Genomic DNA, 20,923 nt, shown 5'->3' with positions numbered 1-20,923 from the left:
AAAAATGGAGAAGTCTGTGCTTGAGATTTTTTAGGAGAGTTGAAACAGAAATTTACTTGTACTTTCTGTGGACCAATCGAGTCTAGGACTTTTCTAAATATGGCTCATTTTGAGAATTATCGGAATGTAGACATAATCCCACCGTCATTTCGGCCTATTTAATCCACGATTCCCTTGGGGAGAAGAGAAACATAGTCCAGAGGTGCTGGCTCGACTCCGTCAGAGGTACCAACGATCTTCAATGTGTCGCCCTTCTTCACTTTGATATCCCGAAAATTGATACGCGTAGCCGAGTGTCCATCCAAATATATGGAAGGGGTATGACTGAGATAGTCCTCGGCGTTTCCAATCCATTCGCCAACCTTTTTGCCATTCAGATATACCTTCCACTGTGACTGACCTCCATAGAGATCATAGTAGTTAATTGCCAGATCATATGTTCCTGATGGGAATTTTATTTTTGTCGTAGCAGTTCCAACAGTGTCGTTAGAAGACGTGACAATTGCAATTGCGCCGGACGCTGTCTCAAATGGGCTGACAGTGTAGGTCTCGTAGCCATCGAGAGACATACTTTCTGCCTCAATACGCCAGGGATGATGATCAACACGCTTTGACGTATCGGCAATTCCGGAGAGATTATGGTAGAAGTCGACGATGGCATCTCGCCAGACAATCGAGTGCCCAGCTTGGTACTCAAAACGACGGAGGGCATGTTCATATCGTTCCTTGTCAATCTTGCTTTGCAAGCTTTCCCATTGTGTCAAAAAGGTTTGTGCTGTATCTGCACCGTCGTAGTGGGCATCATAGAAGTGCTGGATGACGGTTTTCCCGGAATGCAGACGGTGAGTGTAGTCGACATGATGAAACCACAGAAGAAGGTTGTCGGGAGTGGTTTCGATATTTTCGTATATAGCTGCAACCTCCGATGGATACTGGCCTGAGAAACCCGTTCCATTAGACACTGTTCGATCCATTCCGATCGATGTATGGTCCGCACGAGTCCATTGTCCCCAACCATTATTATCTTGTGAAGCAGGGTTCGGGCCAAAGTGAGTATACAGGATATCGGTCAATGTCTGTATGCCCAAGTTTCCACTGTAGTTCTCATATGCTGGCCATGATTCCATTGACATCTTTGTGATGGTGTTAAGAACGGTTTTATCCAAGCCAAAGGTCAACCGAATCCAATCTTGGAGCATGCCCTCGGAGTCATCAGTTGGGTCCCATGCTAATCGACCGTAGGCATATAAATTTGACATGGCTAAATGGCTACCAAGCCATGTAGTATTCGTGCCAACATTGACGACTGCAGTAGATCCACCCAACTTCCGGTTGAAGCGTTTGCCAGAGTACACATCTCGAACTAAGGAGGGCTTCTCATCAACCCGAAGGTCAAAGTCGAAGATACCCTTCCAAAGAGGTGGAAGGTAGACGAGATGCGATTGCTGGCCAAGATATTCTTGTGTGACCTGGAGTTCAATTGCGGTGCTGGTATTGAGCAAATTTGCGAATAGGGGTGAGGCCGGTTCCCGAACCTGAAAGTCAATGGGCCCATATTTGATTTGGACTACCACGTTCTCCTCAAACTTGCCGTCCAGTTCTTTGAAGAAATCGACTGCAGCATTGGCACGATCAGCATCCCAATTCGATTCGTTGAGCTGATTGTAGACGAAGGCGCGAAACATCACAATGCCTCCATGGGGTTCAAGGGCATGAGCGAAAAGATTGGCACCGTCAGCTAAAGTACGATTGTATGTTTCTGGACCCGGTTGCCCCTCAGAGCTGGCCTTTATGAGATAGCCAGCCATGTCCGGGACTTCATCATAAATCTGATCCGTGATGTTTGACCACCAGTTGATGACGGAGGCATCGAGGGGGTCGTAGGTGTCTAAGCCACCGAATGTTTGAGGCGATGCGAAGTTGAGGGACACACCAACTTGGATACCGTACGGCCGGAAAACATCTGCAACTCTGGCTAGCCCTTTGATGTTTGCAGGGGTGAGCAGCGTGGCGTTTGCATTGACATTATTGATGACGACGGCGTTCACTCTCACACTCGCTAGGAGACGAGCATACTGCTTGACCCGGGTCAGATCATCAACAATAGCACCATTCTTGAAAAATATGGATGGTCCACCATATCCTCTCTCGATGCTGCCATCCATGTTATCCCATTGGTTTACCCATCTAATCGGGGCAACTGGGTTCGTAGCATAGGCGACTTCGGAGAAATTGCCCTGGGCCAGCATTGAGAGATATTCGAAGGTACCGTATAGAACACCCTTTTCATTTGATCCTAAGATACGGATCTTATTGTTCCGGGTGTCAATCCAAAAACCATCTTCGTCCAGGTCCGGAATATCTTTCACAGCTCCGCAAGTCTTGCGATATTGCTCAAGTGTGCCAACGACCACAGCAGACGAAGACGATTTACACTTGTTGTGGCTGACACCAGTCTTTATGCCATATATACTCTTCAATCCCTGTTGCAGCTCTGTACCTGCAACGTATACGGGGCTGGTTTCGGTTGCATTGAGAGCAATGATATTGGCGGGCAGCTTGGATTTGCACTGCTGGGAGCATGGCAATGGGGCATATCGTAGCCAACCGTCTAGTCCATTTTCAGCGGCCACAATGCCTAAAGAGGCCAAAAAAAAGAAGGACTCTCATGTTGGAATTTCAAACAAATCGAGCCATGGGAGAACAGAGGGATTGGGCTAAACCCCAGTCTGCCGGGAGTCTTTATACCGACCCGTGCAAAAGCATCGACGATCGGCAACTCTCTGGAGAATGCATTTCCCGGGCTTCAGGCTAAATGATGCCAACTTAAAGCTAATTGAGCAATGCTTTCAGGCTATAGTGCACGGCCAAGTTGACGAAGATGAGGAGTGCAGCAGCGATGTGGAGTTTCCCCGCAACCTGCGCGTGGGGGTGCCTCTTTAGCGCCGACTCTTTAGCGTTGGTCTCCTTAGAGATTGCAACAAGGGCGGCTCATCGGGAAATTACCATGGACGGGACTCGGGATTATTTAGGTTGCAGATACTGGTAGACATAGGGGGCTGTTTTATTGAAACATCTCATAATTGTAGTAGGCTATTTCTTAGAAAACGCCACCTCTATGACCATCCTTATAACTTTTATTGAACAGGGTATGAGAATTGAGCACGGAGGCCAGAGATGTCATCAATCATTATTTTTGGTTTCCCACCAACGGGATTTTGGCTACGGGGAGGCTTGCGCCATCCCTAAACGCCGAGGCTGGTCCGACGAACAAGCATTTACTGCTCACGGGTCAGGATGTCGGAGTCACCGGCATCCAGGACGGCCATGGTGGAGCAGCGGAAGAGCTTACCGCAAGCGGTACCGAGCTCAATCTATGCGAGGGTTAGTTTTATTACTGGCTCTCCGGGTATCCCCAAAGGGGATCCCATCGCTGAGCAACTTCACTCTCCGAAGCAGGAGATTGGAGACATTCTCATCGTCTGGAATCTCCCGCTTCTTCTCAGAGTAGTGGAGCTGGCATCCAGCTGCGACAACTCGGTAGAGAGTCGACTTGAAGGGGGTGCACGTACGTTGTTGCCGTTGAAGTGGTGGACGGGGACCTTGGCGAGCATGGCGTAGTACTCAAGCTCGGACTTGCGCAGGGGAGGGCAGTTGCCGGCAATGAGGATGAGCTTGGCCTTTCCGGAGCGGAGGGTCTTCATGACGGACTTGGAGCCCATGGTGACTGGTATTGAGTTAGAAAAATGCCTTTCAAGTATTTTTATATGAATTTGTGGGAAAACTCACCCTTTCCGGACTTCATGACCAGAGCGAGACGGGACGAGATGGTCTCGCCGGACTTCTTAGCCTTAACCATTTTGATGGGTTTGGGGGGGGTTGTTGGTGGGTGGTGAGGTAAAGGTGGTCGTGAAGAGGATGGATGAAAGAGAGAAGTCGAAATCGCACAACTTTTTCGAAATGACCTTAGCCGATGAGCGGAGCGGATTGGAATAAGCGAGGGCCCACTTTTTGCCTATTTTTCACCGCCTCACGTGATCATTCTCGCGGGGCTGCGGGGTGACTCATCACATTCTGCCTGCCCCGCCCGCCTTTGTGCCTGTGCCGATTTCTAATGAACTTGCCCCCTCCTCCTCCTCTTCTCCTTCCTTCTTCATTACATTCTTGCATTGAGATTCATTCATCATGGTGGCCGAAACCAGTGCAACCTCTGCACCTTTCCGTCAGTTCCTTCCCCTCATCCCCCCATTGCTTTACCTAGACGGCTACTAAATCCCGTAGAGAGAGTCGATTCCCAGCCTGAGAACCCTTTCGCCGGTCTAATCGAGGATCAGTCAATTGCGATTATCCCGTCGTTCAAACTCGAATCCGGTGTCACCCTATACAATGTACCGGTTGCTTACACAACCCGGGGTACCCTCTCCCCTAAGGGAGACAACGCCCTGGTCATTTGTCATGCCCTGAGTGGGAGCGCCGATGTCGCAGATTGGTGGGGTCCCCTGCTGGGTGGACCTGGACAGGCCTTCGATGTGTCTCGTTTCTTTGTGATCTGCCTGAACAGTCTGGGTAGCCCTTATGGAAGCGCGAGTGCCATCACCTATAAAGATGGTAAGCCTGAAAATGGCTACTATGGCCCTGAATTTCCCCTCACCACCGTCCGTGACGATGTCAAGTACGTACACCCCACCCCAATCATCAATATTCTAGGGTAGTTTTGTTAATACCAGTTCAGCATTCACAAAATGGTGCTTGATGATTTGGGTGTGAAGCAAATCGCCGCTGTTGTTGGAGGATCCATGGGCGGCATGCTCACACTCGAATACTCTTTCTTCGGCAAGGACTATGTCCGAGCCATTGTGCCGATTGCCACGTCTGCACGCCACTCTGCCTGGTGCATTAGCTGGGGTGAGGCTCAAAGACAGAGTATTTACAGTGATCCTAAGTACGACGATGGTTACTACACATTTGATGATCCTCCTGCCACTGGTCTTGGGGCTGCTCGCATGTCGGCGCTTCTTACCTACCGCAGTCGCAACTCGTTCGAGTCACGGTTTGGCCGCAACGTGCCGGACCCATCGAAGCAGCTGAACATCAATGGTACCGAGAAGCTGCCCACGCCCCCCAATGAGCACTGGGCCATCCACAATGATGGACACCGCGGTGGTAACTCATCACGATCGGAGAGCCGTCAGAACTCGCCAGCCCCACAGGCTCCGCAGCCCGAGATCGAGTTCATGGACCCTCAATTCTCTGGTACCAAGACCTTCGTCGCCCCGACTCCTGAAAAGGTCGATTCTCGCGGGCGCCCACGCCCTCCCACCTACTTCTCGGCCCAGTCCTACCTCCGGTACCAGGGTGAGAAGTTCGTCAAGCGATTCGATGCCAACTGCTACATCGCCATGACCCGCAAGCTTGACACGCACGACGTGTCTCGCCACCGGTCCAACCCTGATGCGGCCGACCCTGTTCTTGATGCTCTTTCGCGCATCGAACAGCCCACCTTGGTTTTGGGAATTGAGTCGGATGGTCTTTTCACTTTTGCTGAGCAGCAAGAGGTTGCAGCTGGCATCCCTGACTCGCGCCTGAAACGCATCGATAGCCCTGAAGGCCACGATGCCTTCCTCTTGCAGTTCGAGCAGGTCAACCGTCACATCGTGGACTTCTTCAATGAAGTCCTGCCAGACATCATGGCACGTGACGGCGATAGTGCTGCTGTGGCCAGTGTCAATAAGCTTATCAAGACCAGCACTTTCGGCGAAGCCGAAGTGGAGGACATTACCGCGTGGTAAACTCCTCGCTGACTATAGTCCATTATCGGCGCAGTTCTATTCTGCAGCCATCCCATGCTCCTGTCTCTGACACGGATCCTCTTCCGGCTTTCTTACTCTGGTAGTCAGAGTAAAGATGATTCGGTATTGGACTCCCGTCTTGAACAGGACGTCATGGCGCGTCCAGGGGAAGTAGAGGTTGCCGTTCTTTTATCCGTTTCGCTAGTCAGGGAGATGAGCATCCAACTGCCTCTCTCGAATCTCACTTGGCCTTGTCCATGTCGAGAAGACTGCCAAAGAAGCATCCAACTGCTCTCCATCAGACCCACCCTCTGGGTCATTTCTCTAGGAAGAGATACACTCCGGAGGTTGATGGGTCCATTTTCGATTCGATAGCTAGTTCTCTGGTTATTCGTGCGACGACAAGTCGCTTTTTATACATAGAAATCAATCAAAACTATGGGCTTATAGTCCCATTGCATATTTAAAATGCATGACAACATCCTCCTACAGCGCGATGGTGGTGGCTTTCCCAATGATTTTGAGGGAAAGTAAATTTAAATGAGGGACTACCTAAGCTAGTTTTAAATCACGATGCAAATCCAAGTAGAGTATGATGTTGAATCATCCTCTGACTGGCTGCCTGGCAACACTTGTTGAATGTATTGGCGCCAGATAAAGCAATATCCCAACGACCATTATCCATCATGCTCGGCCTCCACCTTGCAGCATATGAAATCAATAAACTAAACCCTCAGGGAATGCATAAGCATTTCTCCCTCCACACTAGCTCCTAGATGCCATCATAAAGCTGGCCCCGAATTCTCCCTCGAGGGGGAGACCGGGGACGACATCGTATGCGTCCTCACGCTGACGGAAGAACCCACGCAACGGCGCCCCGGGCCTCCCCTTCGAGAAAGTACTCGAGGCCATCTTTATCAGGGCATATACCAGCAACTGCCGACGGAGAAATATTCAAACATTCCTCGAGGGGAGTGGTTCCTGGTCGTGTAAGCTTATGTTCGACTGTAGTCTCCAACTCGGGACTAACATTAAACAGACTCATAGTCATCTAGGCAGGCCTGATAGCAGGCCTAGATCCATGATAAACTGCCGAGTCACGACGATGTCCTCTCCAGAGTCAATGTATACAGCACCGATGATGGCATCCATCGTGGTGGCCATTAACCGTCTTTCAACGCAATTTTGAGCAGGATTAGGTCGAATCCTTCTGTCCAGGCCTCGGCGGAACCCGACCAGGATCAGATTATCATTGGTACCAACAATTTTGCTTTGGAGGTCACTCATTTGTTCTATCTCGCGGTTAGTTTCTAGTTCTCATGTCAAGTGAATCATATTCTCACCTGTCGACCAACCCCGAGCGTAGCCATGCATGTAGAGAACCAGTCGCAGCGCTGCATCTCCGATTAAAGCAAGTCTTTTATTGCCCTCTGGTTTCGAAAAGGCACTTGCAGCCGCGAGGGCCTCATCCCGAAGACTTTCATCTTCAAACATGTATGGTATCTCTCCTCCTGGAGCGCAAGACATTGCTTCGTTGTGTGATAGGGTACAGCACTGCGACTAATTAGATAGAGCTCGGGAATAGCGGATACTGGAAAAGCCTGAAGATTGCAAGGGAGTAGCGAACGAAAGAATGCAATCAAACCGGACTTTCCCCCCCTCATTTATGTTAAGATATTTCTAGGCTGGTTTACAACCGGCCATAGCCACGTCGACGGGCATATAAGCCGTACTCCTCACCATTCAAGATTAGCCACGTCAATATGCCAGCAAGCGCTTACAGACAGCCGCAGGCAAGATTGAGAAGCTGTGAGGGCAGTATGAGGCTTGGATGCAATAAGTTAGACCACTCGGACTTCTTTCCAAAAGCAAGAGGCGAGCTATTCGCTCAATCGTTCTAACGGATCAAGGTAGTATTGAGAACTATTTTAATCTACTTACTATCTACATAGAAGAGTATTAGTAGTTTAGAATATAATCTGCTATAATAAGCATTGGAATATGCGCAGTTCAAACCTTGAGAATTTATAAAATGCAAAAGCCCTCAAGCTGGACTTCAAATTGAAAGTAATACTAGTAGTAGTAGTAGTCGTCTTCCAAGCATTGAAATTCAACGGATATTGCATCCGCCCGATCAAATATATAACCCCACATAATCACATCCAACACATCAGCTTCCCTTGTTTTGATGCCCGATTTAGAGATACAAAGCTATGGCAATGAGCTATACGGAGTAAAGTAAGCAAGGGTACGACAATAAATCGTAAATGTGTTCACTCAATGTCTCACATGGCAAAAATGGACACATCTCGGCTCTAAATTTAGACCACGGGGAAAGTGCGAATACATGGCAGTGAGCTTCATTTAATCGAAATGCACTCCGTACATAAATGGCAATGGAATTTTATAGAGTTGCTGCAAGGGGCTTCAACGGTTAAGTCATAGAAGTAAGACATTAATGAATCTTGTGTAGCGTCCTTACGATTGCATCATCAATGATCGACGTGGAAAAAAGAAATATCCTGAGCACAGCCCGAGTTTCCGTACTTTTGTAGATCCAAAATCTTTATCTTTCAGCGGTGAAGATCAAAACAAATTCAAAACACCGGGGGCAAAGCAGAAAATTACGGTGAAGAGCAGTGGGTTTCTCGAAGCCATTCACAGATGAGGCTACAGATCCAATCTCACACAAAGGGGAAAGAAGTGGGACGACAGCCGTTGAAGTGGAGACAACCCTGGATGATTTCATTGGCACCAAGTGCATCAAGGACCGAACTGGGAGACAAATCTAATAATTGTCAGGAGTGAGGAACCCCCGAACCCCCCCACTGGGCGGGCGTATCGCCCCCCCTTGGGCTGCGAAACCTGCGAAACGAGTCAGAGCTTTCATGGTGGGGACAAAATAGACGATCGCCCCGAAAGGAGCACGGCCGAACGCCTTTCCCAATGGTTTCTATCAGTGCGAGACAAGCGCGAATCAGCATCGAAGGCGTATCTAGCGTACATATGTGTGACAATATTAGCTGGAATAGGGGTGCCACAACGGAGTACCTACGGATACTCCCCATACAAACCTAAGCGACCAAGGCTCAGAAACGGGTCTAAAGGACAATGGCGGATAAAACCTCCATCGACGCCGGTCTGGACCTGACACTAACGGCCACTGGCTGATCTTAAACCCCGTTAGGTGAGATTCGGCCCCCCCCTTGTGGTCTTGTTTGTAGGGAGGTGGAGCCCATCTTCATGTTCATCTCGCCCTATTCCCCTCGCAACCCTAACCAGGTTGCTCAAAGGGCCTCCACTCGACTCCTGATAATCAGGCAAGCAAAAGCCTTGACTGGCTAGGGTGGCTATCTATTGGTTATCCGATCGTTCTGATTTATGGATCATTGCCCCCCCCCCTCCACATGAAATGGATCAGCTGGGGCCCTCCGAGGCGCCTGGACGATTGACACTTGCCGAATCGCAGCATCCTTCAAAGCAAGCCAGGATGCCCCATGACGCGCGAGTGTCTTTGATTTTTCACGAACTATTCAACTCTGTCTCTCTCTCACACTCTATCACACACACTCTCTTCCTCCCCTCCACTCGGGATTCATCCCTCGTTGCCATCCCCCGCATTCCAGTCTTTGGTCGTACGGCCAACGCTGCGACCCCCCCGATTCAAGCACTGCAACCTTCAATACGCTGGGTTGACATAGTTAGGAATTCTACGTTGCCCGCCGCAGCGGACTGAAGTCGATCATTTGAAGCTGTTTGCCACTGGCTGCATACACTAAAGCACATTGCCGCCGCTGGCAGGTCGCTCCCATTGTTTGCACTCGATCATTCACGCCCACCGACATAGCATTTATCGATTTACCCTTTCAGCTTCTGTAGGGGAACAGACTGGTTGCTGAAGAACCGACTAGGCTACCTGGACCATTTGCAAATCATAAATTCTCATACTATAGCCCTTCCCCGCCGCTGTCAACAACAATTTTTGGCTTCTGCAACCAACTACCAACTACAATCGATTGCGAACAAAGCTCATTATACAACCATAATGGAGCGCAAGCTCTCTCAGAAAGCAACCAAGATTCGCCAGCGCTTGACTTTCAGTCGAAATAACCGTACTCGCGCTTCAACCATGAGTTCATCCACGGCATCCATCAACATCCCCGGAAGCCGCCCACGTTCAGCCACCAGTCCTCTTTCGTCAAACCTCGCGGAGACATCATTGGACAACAAGGATGATGTTCGATGCTACAATTTTGAAGATGGGCCGGGATACTTCCGCCCAGCGTCACCTTTGATTGACCGACAAGAAATCGAAGAAGACTTGGAAGACGAGGTCAAGCATTCCTGCTCACTCCTCATCCAAAGTCTTGACCGCGGACTCCCTATGTGGCCGTATTTCGAAACAGGATCCCTGTCCACTCGACATGGACATAGTGGCCCAGTGGCCAAAGCTTCTTCACTTGAAACACGCACCAATTTTCAGGGCCGCCGTCTATCTCCGGCCCGAATCCTGGAGAAGGAAATTCTCGCGCCCAAGGCTGAGCATGATTCCGGCGTGGCCTTTAGCAATCAATCGCCAAGATATTATGGCCGAGCCTATCAGAACATCTCACCGACTGCACATGTATCTGCCACTGCCACTGCTACTGCTACAACAACAGGCAATGGCAATGGCAATGGCAGGTTCTACGGAGGCCGACTATCAACCTCTCCACACGAAGAAGAGGAATCCCGAGGCCGCGCCCGAGGCCGCAGTTTCGCTACAGAAACAACATCACCACAATCTCGATCTCGATCACGCTCTCCCTCATTCTCCCGCTCTCGTTCTTCAAGCCCTGTCCTTTTCCCATACAGCCCGCCTCAAACAGATGCACTTTGGGCCCACGATGATACACACGACCTGAAACCTCTGAACCAACCGCTCGCAGAGCGAGACATCTCCCTCGGCGTAGAAGGCATGACCTGGCTCCGAGCAAGTCTAGACATGCAAACACGCCGTGACATCCACTCCTCCCCAACCAACCCACCCCCGACTCAAAAGAACTCCTTACATCCAGCCCCGGCCGCACCACGCCGTTTCTACAGTACCCGCCAAGCGCCCACGAAGAAGAAGTTCGCCAACTTTTCCGCATACGAGGTCACTAGTAGCCGGAACTCTAGTATCTGCGGCAGTGTCTCGGTGCATAGTTTCTCTTCTTTCGATGAAGATGGTGATGGAGAGGAGAAGTCTTACCACGGCTTTTATAAGCTCTGTTTTGATGGAGCGGATACTACAAACCCTGCGACTCCTGTGCCTCGAAACCAAGAAACGGTTTATTCGGTTGGATTGTCGCCGGATGATGCTCAGCCAAGGCATAAGCGTAAGCGGGCGTCGCATTTGCTGAAGAAGTTGACCGGACTGGGGATGCGGAAGAGGGAACCTTCTATGGAAGGGAGAAGGATACATACAGCTGTTGTTGCTGCTGGCTGAAGAGGAGAACCTTGGATGCCTACGATTAACATGTCCACTCGCTGCTTTTAGCGTTTTCTTTTGTTTGATATGGTTTGTTTTGTCATGTATATATATACCGGATAATGTCTGGCAATTCTTGGCTTTCCCTTTCCGTTTTAATGCTCACCCCCTCGCCGCTTTTGCTCCCGGAGTAGAATTAAGTACGGCCTTGACCGGCCTGAGCTGATCAGTGATCATTATGTAACCAAGCTGATTACTCACTGAGCCTGATCGATGTAACTAGTTACCCTGATTTGCTCAGTAAGTCTGCCCTGAGCACTATGATCTGATCACTGACCCTGAACCTGATCATTCCTAGGTTACTTACTAAGCTCCTGTAGTTAACTAACTAGTTAGTTAACTCAGGTAGCCTGAGTAAGCGGGCTTATTTAAACATGATACGCTAGCTTGACCACTGTATAAGAGTTAGTGTTGTAAAGTTGCTACTAACTGACAATCTTTCCCTTTGTAAACAGAATGGCCCGAAGGCCGCAATAGTCCGCCGTAGCTAATTGACTAGCGTGTCCAGACACTCAGATAGCCCGTATGTATGTAGCTTCACATAATCTGATAATCAGGCAATCACTATGATGTCAATTTATGAAAAGGCCAACTTCATATTTCTAAATAACTTCGAACGTTCACATACCATTCTCTTCATTATGGCACATCCACGCGCTTCTACTTCGGGTGTTTTACCAATCCCAATTTGTCTCTTCTGCGGAGTGGAAATTCAAAACCCAAACGAGTTGGGAATGCCTCAAGGACATCCGAAACTTGACAAACAATTTTGGAAAAAATTTTGGAAGCCCGGTCCTGAACATTTTATGGTATCATCATATGAGGTAGAAAACGCCTACTATGTAGGCAAGTTCCCTCGGCTATGGTCCTGCCTTTATCGAGCTAGTAAGCCTCTGCCAAGTTAAATTAGTGTGAAATTATTCCAGGTCTTCTAATTAGCTCACTTATCAAGGACTCTGGTACTAAGTACCGCCTAACGGGCATTAACTCGATACCACTTGGGAATACCCAGGGGCCCTACTATGCTGTGGATGACCCAACAAAAGCGAGAATGAGCGGGAAGAAAAATCCCCAATACCATAATCAGGTGTTTACTCAATTCTATGCTGCAAACATCGAAAGACAGCCTAGAGTATATAAAGATAAGACTATCGGATATTTTATCCATGCCCATTGCTGGGCCCTGTTCGGTCAAGTCGAAGGCCCAGGACTCAACAATATAAATCTCGCTAAGCTGGTCCAAAACTATCGAAACTACTGGCGGGACAATTATTGGTGGGGAATATCCCCTGATTTTACTGGCCCTTCTGAGCTTACATTAAGCTTACGATGCGACTTGGATGTCTCTCAAAGTCCGCTTGTCGTGCCCACAATTCAAGAAGCTATCAACTCCGCTAAGGCTGAATGCTATCATCCATCCTCTGTCTTCAGTATCCTTCCATTGGAGCTTGTGGTTTTGATCTCTGAGTATGTCTGCCCTATTACAGACTACACACTAGAGAATATTCTGAATTTAGGAAATATGCTCTTGGGATTTGGATGGGAGTTGCCTGCATGGTTCTGGCGAGTGCGATTAGACGAAAGTTTGTTTTTTGAGTTGGAGGAATCGACAGATACCTCTTCAGTGGACTGGAAAGCGAGGCTTAATTTGATGAGTCTAGTTGCAGATCGAAGTTGGCTCGTTTCTAGTGGCCTAGTTAGCCGTGAACGAGTGCTTGGGATTATATTTTATCTTAAGAAGCCCAAGGCCAACACAAAGTAATAGATATATTGATTTTGCAGGGGTTGCATATACCCATTAGCACTAGACTTTGTTTTTCACAAAACCACCTTTTTCTTCTTGTCTACCTAGGTACTTATTTGAATAACTTTCCTACACGTAGTTGATTTATGCAAGCATGAACCTTGGAAGAATAACCTTGGAAGACTTGGAAAATTGAGATGGTTGTATTGGCTTCTTTGACATCAAGCGAGATATGAGAAAAGAGAAAACAGGAGTATAGTGAAGGACCCAAACACCGGTCAAAATGCAACTTGAGTAATAGTAACATGATAGAAAAGAAGATAAAGGGGAATCAGAAGAAGGTAAAGAATCCCATCAGGAAAGACAAAATAAAGAAAAATCCACAGTTTCAACCGCATTTTATGTATGGGATACATCACGCTCCTCCGCGGCGAGGACGCTTGTTGTCCCCACCCATACGTGCACCTCGTCCACCTCCTTCACCACCGTTGTCTTCAGGATTAGGACGTCCACGCTTGCGCTGTCCACCGCCGCTCTCACGGTGGTGGTCTCGTTCACGTCCACGGTCACCACGGCGCTCACGCTCACGATCCCGATGCTCGGTACGGTTTCCTCGGTCTCCGCCTCCACCAGGTCCCCAGCGACGGGGAGAGTTGTCATCAGCTGGAAGAGGAGGCGGGGGAGGAGGGGGAGGAGGAGGCGGTGGTGCACCCGTTGATGATGGCGGGCGAAGACGGCCTTCGGCCTCGTTGGCATTTCCACTGCCACTGCTGGGTGCAGGTCCGCTCGTGTCTGGGGGTCCGTCATCGCCACGATCACGTCGGTCTCGGCGTCGCATCTCCTCGCGCGAACTTGGCACCCTACGCAAAGTATCGCGGGGTTGCTCCGCATGGCGCTCTCGATCACGATCCTTGTCTTCCCGTCCGGAACCGCCGCCGCTACCACCAACGTCGCTTCGACGGCTGCGTTCGCGATCAGAGTCACGGCCACGCTCGCGTCTCTCTTCTCGTCGAGAGTTACCAGTGCTGGCATCGTCACCTCGGCGCTCGCGATCCCTGTCGCGGTTCCTATCCCGATCAGGGTTCCGGCCCGAGCGACGATTATCTGGGGTAGGGGCATCGCCAATCAACTCGGTGCGGGATTCTGGGCGGCTCCGAGTAGAGCCGGACTCGTCGGCACCAGCTGGACCTTGAGGAGGCCGAGGCGCAGTTTGAGGAGAAGGCATGGCTGCACTCGATTGTCGATTTCCGCCGCGTCCACGAACAGGAGGCGTGGCCACACCGCGCTCTACAGCGCCATTGGTCTGTTGCAGCATGTTGTTGATACCGGCGAATCGCTTATCACTTCGACTGCGGTCACCACCAGGTCCGCGTCCACCTTGCTGATTCGAGGCCCGAGGTCCAGACGGGGGGAGTCATGGTAGTTGCAGGTGACTGCTGTGAGTCCGCTTCAAATTGCCTCAATCGATCCGGGTGAATGCCTGTACTTTCAGCAGGCTCTGAACTCTGGGATGGAGTAGCAGGAGGTTGCTGATCTGGGGGCCCGCGACCACTCGCGCGACTAGGGCCGGTGGGGATTTGGCGCTCAGGGGTGGGTAGCTTGCCATTGCTTGAGCTCGGGGGAGGAGCATGACTTGACGCATTGCGTGCGTTGCGGCCCTTTCCACTGGCGCGAGGCCCAGATGGAACGTCAAGAGCGGGTTCAGGTCCGCGCAATCGGCCATGTTGCAGATCAGGCTCACCACCAGAACGGTCACCACGAGGACCCCTAGGAAACTCGTCATGTCGAGTTGCCGGGTTGAAGTTACCCGATCGACGATCGTTGGGGAAGCGTTCAGGGCGGTTGGGCAAATCAGATCTGGGAGGCGATAGAGGACGTTGTGGGTGAGGGCGTCGATCCTCTTTCTCGGGGCGCATCTGGTCACCACGGCGAGGGCCATCAGCCGGTCGATCTGGGATGTCAGGGGGGATCTCCCCGCGCGCAGGGGCGTCGCGACCATGGAATGAATCAGGCCGGGGACGACTGCGATCAGATCCCCATTCTGCGTCGCGTTGAGGGCGACCATCACGATGTGGTGGTCCACGCATGGGATCGTCTAAGGGAGGTCGCATTCCAAACTCACGGTCACGTCCATGACCGCGGGGATCTGTAGCACCAGGGCCATCAAAAGAACGAGTTTGATCTGCACCGGCTCCCTGTCGGTTGCGAGGGTTGAATTCAGGGTGCCTGCCTCGTCGGTCATCCATTAAGTCGGGACGTGGAGGAAGTCGACCTTCGGTATGTCGAGGAAGACGAGCCACGTCACGCGGGTTCATCGCGGGCTCCGGCCGTTTCGGAATATCAGGCTGGCGTCCTGCGCGAGACCGGGCTCGGGTTCCCTGTTCACGATCTGCACTCGTATCCATGGCAGCGATATCCGTAGAAGATTTGGTGGTGGGCTGAGATTCATCCGCCTTGACAGGTGTAGCATCGGTCATCTTGGTATCGTCTATCTCACCATCCTCAACTTCACCTGTGGCGGATTCTTGCTTGGTGGCGATTGCGGCGCTGAGGGAAGGGTCAGTGTTTCTTTCTTGCTGTTATATTGGATTGGCGACTTACTCTTGGGTTTCGGGCTTGAACTCAGGTGCAGTGGAATTCAGGGCGGGCGATTGTGAGCCAGGAGTACCGGCCTTGTCAGAATGATCGACTGGTGGATGAGATCCAGTGTTCGGCTGGCCACCATCAGGGTGCTTGATCAGGTTGAAAGCTTGAGGGAGCATCCAATTCTTCTCTCGTCGATTGAGATCACCGATGAGGGAAGCAGCGGGGATCTTAACATCATCTCGTTCATCCTCCTTGCTGAGCGTGTCGACGCAGGCGCGCATCTCACGACCAATCCAGTTCACGGCGGGGAAATGCTGAACAACTGCTTTGAGGATACTGATGGCATTGCGAATGTGCATGTATTCGCCTCCATTGAGACAAGTTTTGAGGGCGTTGGAAAACAATCGGTGCCACTTGTAAAGAAGACGACGGAAATCCTCAAATTCCAAGAACGCGCCCGGGACTCCCTCGGGATCAACGTTTTTCGCAAAACCAGGGAGATCCCTCTTGGAACCGAATGCTTCCTTCTCATACACAGCCTTGTCGGCATGCCAACGGGCAAGGTCCCGTAAGATCTCATTCAAGAAAAGTCCAAGGTTATCGGCTTCCTTTGAGGTACACATGAAGATGAGCGACGTCAGGCGTTGTTCCCGGAACAGTTGATCAATAAGACCGACTGTACGGACGTTAGGGGTTCCAGCGCTGTGCAGGAACTTCAACATCTTGAAACAGAAGAAAGCGTCGATAGGAGACAAAAGCAGTCGGGGAACAAAGCACTGCTCTAGCAATGCTATATTCAGCGCATCATGTTTGCGACGCATGCCACCGAACCATCGATCCTTTTCGGATTGCAGTCTACTGCGTGTCTGTTGATAGGTTTTGACATGATGCTTATTTTCTGCCAATAAGCGCTCTTGCAAATTGGTGATTTGTTTCTTCTCCCACTCCTTCCGTTGAATGCTAGCCATGCTAACATCAGAACGGTCGATGCGCGGCACCTTCTTCTTCAATCTTCCAATCTCTTCCTCGTATGACTTCTGAGGCATGTGCATATCGTGAGGAGAAAGTTGCCAGAATGTCGCATAGAAGTAGGCACCGACTGTTTCCCATGACTCGGCTGGCAACGAAGACTTGACATTATCAATCAAATCCTGCATAACTGGATTAGCAGCCAGCGGCATAGGTGGCACCGCAGGCGGAGCAGGTGTAGACTGCTCATCTGCATCGATGTCCATAGTCTCCCCTTCCTTGACAAGAATTTCTCCATCCTCGTTGATATCCATCTTAGCTTCACTATTGGACGCAGGCGTCGAGACCTCTGCAGTGTCCTTGCTTGAAGACTCCAGCTCCGCCTTAGAGTTCTCAAAATCGGCGATCTTCCGAGACACACTGACGCGCCGAATCCAGAAAGCGATTTCGGGTTGAATACCGAAGTCTTGTATCAGGGAAGCGAAGCCGGGAACGAAAGAGTCAAACTCGTCAACGGACAGGTTTGAGCGGAGGAAATCGAGGTATTGAGTGAGGATGCGGTGGATTTCATCGAAGATATTGCCGAGAAGCTTTAGTTCTGATGATGACTCGTTAAAGACACATGTAAGCCGCTCTTGCGCAATTGCAACCAACAGTTGACCGGCGAGGCGAGTGTGGGTGAGTGACTTCAACAGCCGTTTTGAGGTCAGCTTTGAATCGTGTCGTTTGTCCAGAAGTTGCAGGATGGTCTGTGCTTGAAGGACCTCGCCACCAGTCATGGCGTGGATCTGGGCTTCGTTGAAGTTGGTGTCTGTGATGATACCCGCCATGGAGCTGATCATTTGCTCCAGAACAATAAGGTCCGTTGAATTGTTATGGCGAAGTTGTTCAACCACATATTGTAGCAAGGGGGCAGGATCCATGACGGAGTATCGTTTGAAAGTTCGACCAGCAAAGTTTGACAACGCGTTAAGCCATCGGCTAGTGAGCAAACCGCCTTCTTGCACGCGGCTTCTTCCTTTCTGGCCAAGTGAATTGATGAGCGACCAGGTCAGGATGTCGTAGCCCAGGTCAGTGAAATAGCGCGCACACTCGACAACAACTTCGATCAGGTTTTCATAAGACTCAATTTGACTAACGGCAACATTGATAACAACACCGGGGTTGGCGTAGGCGATCTTGGCCAAAGCACGGGCCATTGGTCGAGTATTAGTTTTGCTGAGACGCTTGAGGGTGTCTTTGGTTTCTGCTCTTGCTTGGTCGAAAGCAGACTTGATATCTGGAAGTCGAGATGTCTGTCCATAATTCCACTCGGCGTACATGTTGTAGCGAACATCGCGAGGGAAAAAACTGACAAGACCGAACACTTCATTGACAACACCAGGGTTCGCATTGGTCAAACTGATGGCGGGTAGCAAAAGACGCTTGCAAAGATCGCGCCAGCGTATTCTATTTCCGTCGGAATTGTCTTTAGCAAGACTATCCTTTCCAATTCTTGCAATTTTGGTGAGCAAGACTGGGTCTTGACCGATCTTGTGGCCCGACAAATTGAGGAATGACGAGCACAAGGCAAAGACATCGTCAACAGACTGGCATATTGGTACATCATCGGCCCAATCATCCCAATAGAATCGGTAGTCAGTGCCTTCATTCGTGTCCGCCGCATCGAGTTGTGCCCATCGCAGAATTCGGCGAGCGGGGGGTTGTGCGAGTCGGAGATTGCCCTTGGCAACACCGGTCTGATCAGTGCTCAGTATTTGGTGCTCGCCGGGGAGGTCGGGTTTCTCTGAAAGAGGCCGAAGCCGGGTGTAAACCTTGTCCAACGAATGGTGGAGAATACGATGAAAATATCCAGGAAGTTCGGGATAGCCATCCATCAGCCAAGGGAACTTGCTGATAATAAACAATGACTCGGGAATAGCGCCGATTGCGAGAAGGCTTTTAAGCAACAGAACCTTTTGGTCTGAAGGGTCCGGCAATTCGTCTTCGGGCTTTGGAGTGGTCTGCTTGTCAGAATCCTGCTCCTTTCCTGGAGTGGCCAATCGAGAGTCGATATCTCGGAGTCGGGGAATAGGAACCGTGTCATCTGACAGGGCACCGGCCATCATTAGAGCGTTGGATCCACCTCCAGGACGAGCAGCCTTCTCTCTGTCTGCTTTCTCGGTCATTTTCTCTGTCTTCAGTTCATCCATAGATTCATCGGGTCTCCAGAGATGAGCATAGAGGTCACGGAGAGAGATGAAGCCCACTTTAATGAGAAGAGCAGCTAGATAGATGAGGTTATCTGGCAAAGTGTCCGACTTGCTCCGAGCTGTAGAGGCGTAGAACCGTAATTTGAAGCCAAGGAGCTGCGCGGCAACCCTATTACCCATAGGTGGCAGTGTTCCAGTTTCTTCAATCCAGGATCGTGTGGCATCGTCCTCAGCAGCACCGTTAGCCGCCGGGAGTGCGTTTTGTTTTTCCTCCTCAGACATAGGTTTACGGCCGATCTCGAAAAAAGCTTGGAGGCCCACCTGCCTTACACGATCCCAAAATTCTCGATCACGATGCTCATTCGATTGTACAATGTTTGCACGCTCTTCGTCAGTTGTAACCCATCCTGATGATCCGGGAAGTGCCCAGCTAGGTAGCCCTGAAGCACGTTGGGAATGCTCGCCATTAGGAGACTGGCCCTCCTTTGGCCACCAAGAACTGGCTCGGAGGAGCTTGACGAAGAAACGGTACTGTTTGACAAGGACCGCGGCAAACACATCGAGTGTCACATCCAGAACTCGACCAACATCCATATCAAATGCGCCAATCATACCCTTCACTTTCTCAAATGTATCTTCGACCACTTCACTCGACGGTGGCTCATTGTTGCTGGTGGTGAACAGTTCCGTGAGAAGCTTTGAATAGCCTTCGGATTCTTCTCGGAGAAGGTTGTAGTTCGATTGGCGGTAAAGGAGATTGGTCTGTTTGCGAATCCCCATGCGCGCGAAGGTTTCACGAACCAAACCCAGCGATTGCAAGAGGGGCGTATCGAGCTGGAGGCGCATGAGGTTCGGAGAAATTGCGGTTGCAAAAACGAGGGGTTTGAGTGTTGGGTTAGAAGTATCGGTATCTGTTACAATCGAAAGCGTGTCAAGGAACAAAGAACGCGAGTCCAGCTCAGTAGTCGAGGCCGTCGATCCGGCACCTTCCATGTCCTCATCTCGAGAAGCACCCTCCTCTCCAACTATATCTTTCACGGCACTTCCTGCTCCGGATGGCACAAGTCTTCCATAGATTGCGGATCGAATAAGTTCCTGGTAGACCGATGCCAAGCGGGGAAGGTCCTGTTGCGAGAGAGCGGCACGTCCTTGTTCGACGAGCTTTTCTTTTCCTCCCGAGGACCACTCCTCAACTAAACTATCTGTGACATATTCATAATCGTAGGGTGGAGGCGGTCCAGTGACCTGGGTCGGAATGGCGTCTGAATTGGCTCTCGAGGGAGGTCGTTGCTGAGGCTGCGAGGCAGGGGTGCTGGGTGCGGGAGTTGGCGTAGGTTGCGACAAAGGCTCTTCGGATGCATGCGCATGTTCGGTGGCCTCTCGAGGTTGTGTCGGCGGCGGCGGAGACATTGCGTTTGGTTCTTTCTGCTGCGAACTAGAAAAATTCTGCTGTTGTTCATAAGACCCACGGCGGAAGTTATTTCGCCCCCCGTTTCCACGATACGGTTGGCGACGAGACCGGTCGCGCATGTCATGAGGCTCTCGGGGTGGACTGGCTTGATACCCATGGGGCGAGGGGTGATGCGCCATGTTGAGAGTGCCGGGGCGATGAGGAGAAGGTCGCGAGGTGTCGTTGCTCGCCGAGTCACCGGAGTAGGAGCGCTCACCGCGCTTGCGCTTGCTGCCACCCTGACCGGGGGCCATGGCGGTCTTAACGACCGTTGGGTAGCCGGCTTGGAAAAAGCAGACGTTCTCAGGGATAGGAAATGATCTTAAGTCATGGGTTTGATGCTGAAAGAAACGCGGTAGGGCGATTGTCAGCAATTGGGAACAGATGGCGATAGAACGCGTGTGTAGCGAAGAAGAATAAGAAGTGCCATACCGACTAGAATGCCGTATCCTCCGGTGGCTGAGGGGATAGGCAGTGAGGGCAGTGAAGGCAGAGGTAGAGGATGGAGGTGAATGGTGGCAGTGAAGCTCGGAGCAGCAAAGATGGGGCTAAAATGCTGCCTGAGGCGATAAATCAGGTAACCAAGTCACCAGACCGCCGGGGACTATGTAGTTTAGTAGTACTGTAACTTATATGTCTCAATTCACTACTCTTGTGCTCAGTTACAAAAGAAATCTTAGC

At 50.8% G+C, this 20,923-nt stretch overlaps 6 protein-coding genes across 6 annotated transcripts; 2 read left to right on the top strand and 4 right to left on the bottom strand.

The window, feature by feature from the left end:
• Nucleotides 1-158: 158 nt before the first annotated feature.
• aguA (alpha-glucuronidase) lies at nt 159-3,859 on the bottom strand (the record flags this gene model as incomplete). The annotated part of the gene is made up of 4 exons (XM_057261164.1): nt 159-2,638; nt 3,290-3,374; nt 3,573-3,727; nt 3,790-3,859. 4 exons carry the CDS (start codon nt 3,857-3,859, stop codon nt 159-161), a joined length of 2,790 nt encoding a protein of 929 aa, XP_057126096.1.
• A 326-nt stretch (nt 3,860-4,185) lies between these two features.
• Nucleotides 4,186-5,789, top strand: met2 (homoserine O-acetyltransferase; the record flags this gene model as incomplete). Its single annotated transcript, XM_057261163.1, has 3 exons — nt 4,186-4,222; nt 4,282-4,672; nt 4,733-5,789. The coding sequence occupies 3 exons, from the start codon at nt 4,186-4,188 to the stop codon at nt 5,787-5,789; spliced, it is 1,485 nt and encodes a 494-aa protein (XP_057126095.1).
• A 1,047-nt stretch (nt 5,790-6,836) lies between these two features.
• Nucleotides 6,837-7,316, bottom strand: N7481_001943 (RNAse III; the record flags this gene model as incomplete). Its single annotated transcript, XM_057261162.1, has 2 exons — nt 6,837-7,081; nt 7,133-7,316. 2 exons carry the CDS (start codon nt 7,314-7,316, stop codon nt 6,837-6,839), a joined length of 429 nt encoding a protein of 142 aa, XP_057126094.1.
• A 2,518-nt stretch (nt 7,317-9,834) lies between these two features.
• N7481_001942 (uncharacterized protein) lies at nt 9,835-11,259 on the top strand (the record flags this gene model as incomplete). The annotated part of the gene is made up of 1 exon (XM_057261161.1): nt 9,835-11,259. The coding sequence occupies one exon, from the start codon at nt 9,835-9,837 to the stop codon at nt 11,257-11,259; it is 1,425 nt and encodes a 474-aa protein (XP_057126093.1).
• A 2,201-nt stretch (nt 11,260-13,460) lies between these two features.
• On the bottom strand, nt 13,461-14,360 carry N7481_001941 (uncharacterized protein; the record flags this gene model as incomplete). The annotated part of the gene is made up of 1 exon (XM_057261160.1): nt 13,461-14,360. The coding sequence occupies one exon, from the start codon at nt 14,358-14,360 to the stop codon at nt 13,461-13,463; it is 900 nt and encodes a 299-aa protein (XP_057126092.1).
• A 40-nt stretch (nt 14,361-14,400) lies between these two features.
• N7481_001940 (putative THO complex component (Rlr1)) lies at nt 14,401-20,496 on the bottom strand (the record flags this gene model as incomplete). The annotated part of the gene is made up of 2 exons (XM_057261159.1): nt 14,401-15,592; nt 15,647-20,496. The coding sequence occupies 2 exons, from the start codon at nt 20,494-20,496 to the stop codon at nt 14,401-14,403; spliced, it is 6,042 nt and encodes a 2,013-aa protein (XP_057126091.1).
• Between the last annotated feature and the right edge of the window lie 427 nt (nt 20,497-20,923).

Source organism: Penicillium waksmanii (assembly GCF_028829765.1).
Source record: "Penicillium waksmanii strain IBT 27052 chromosome Unknown utg000002l:1.0-3326099.0:1.0-3328782.0, whole genome shotgun sequence".
Lineage (NCBI taxonomy): Eukaryota > Fungi > Ascomycota > Eurotiomycetes > Eurotiales > Aspergillaceae > Penicillium > Penicillium waksmanii.
The sequence above is the reverse complement of the archived record's forward strand: the minus strand, read 5'-3'. Positions and strand labels throughout refer to the sequence as shown.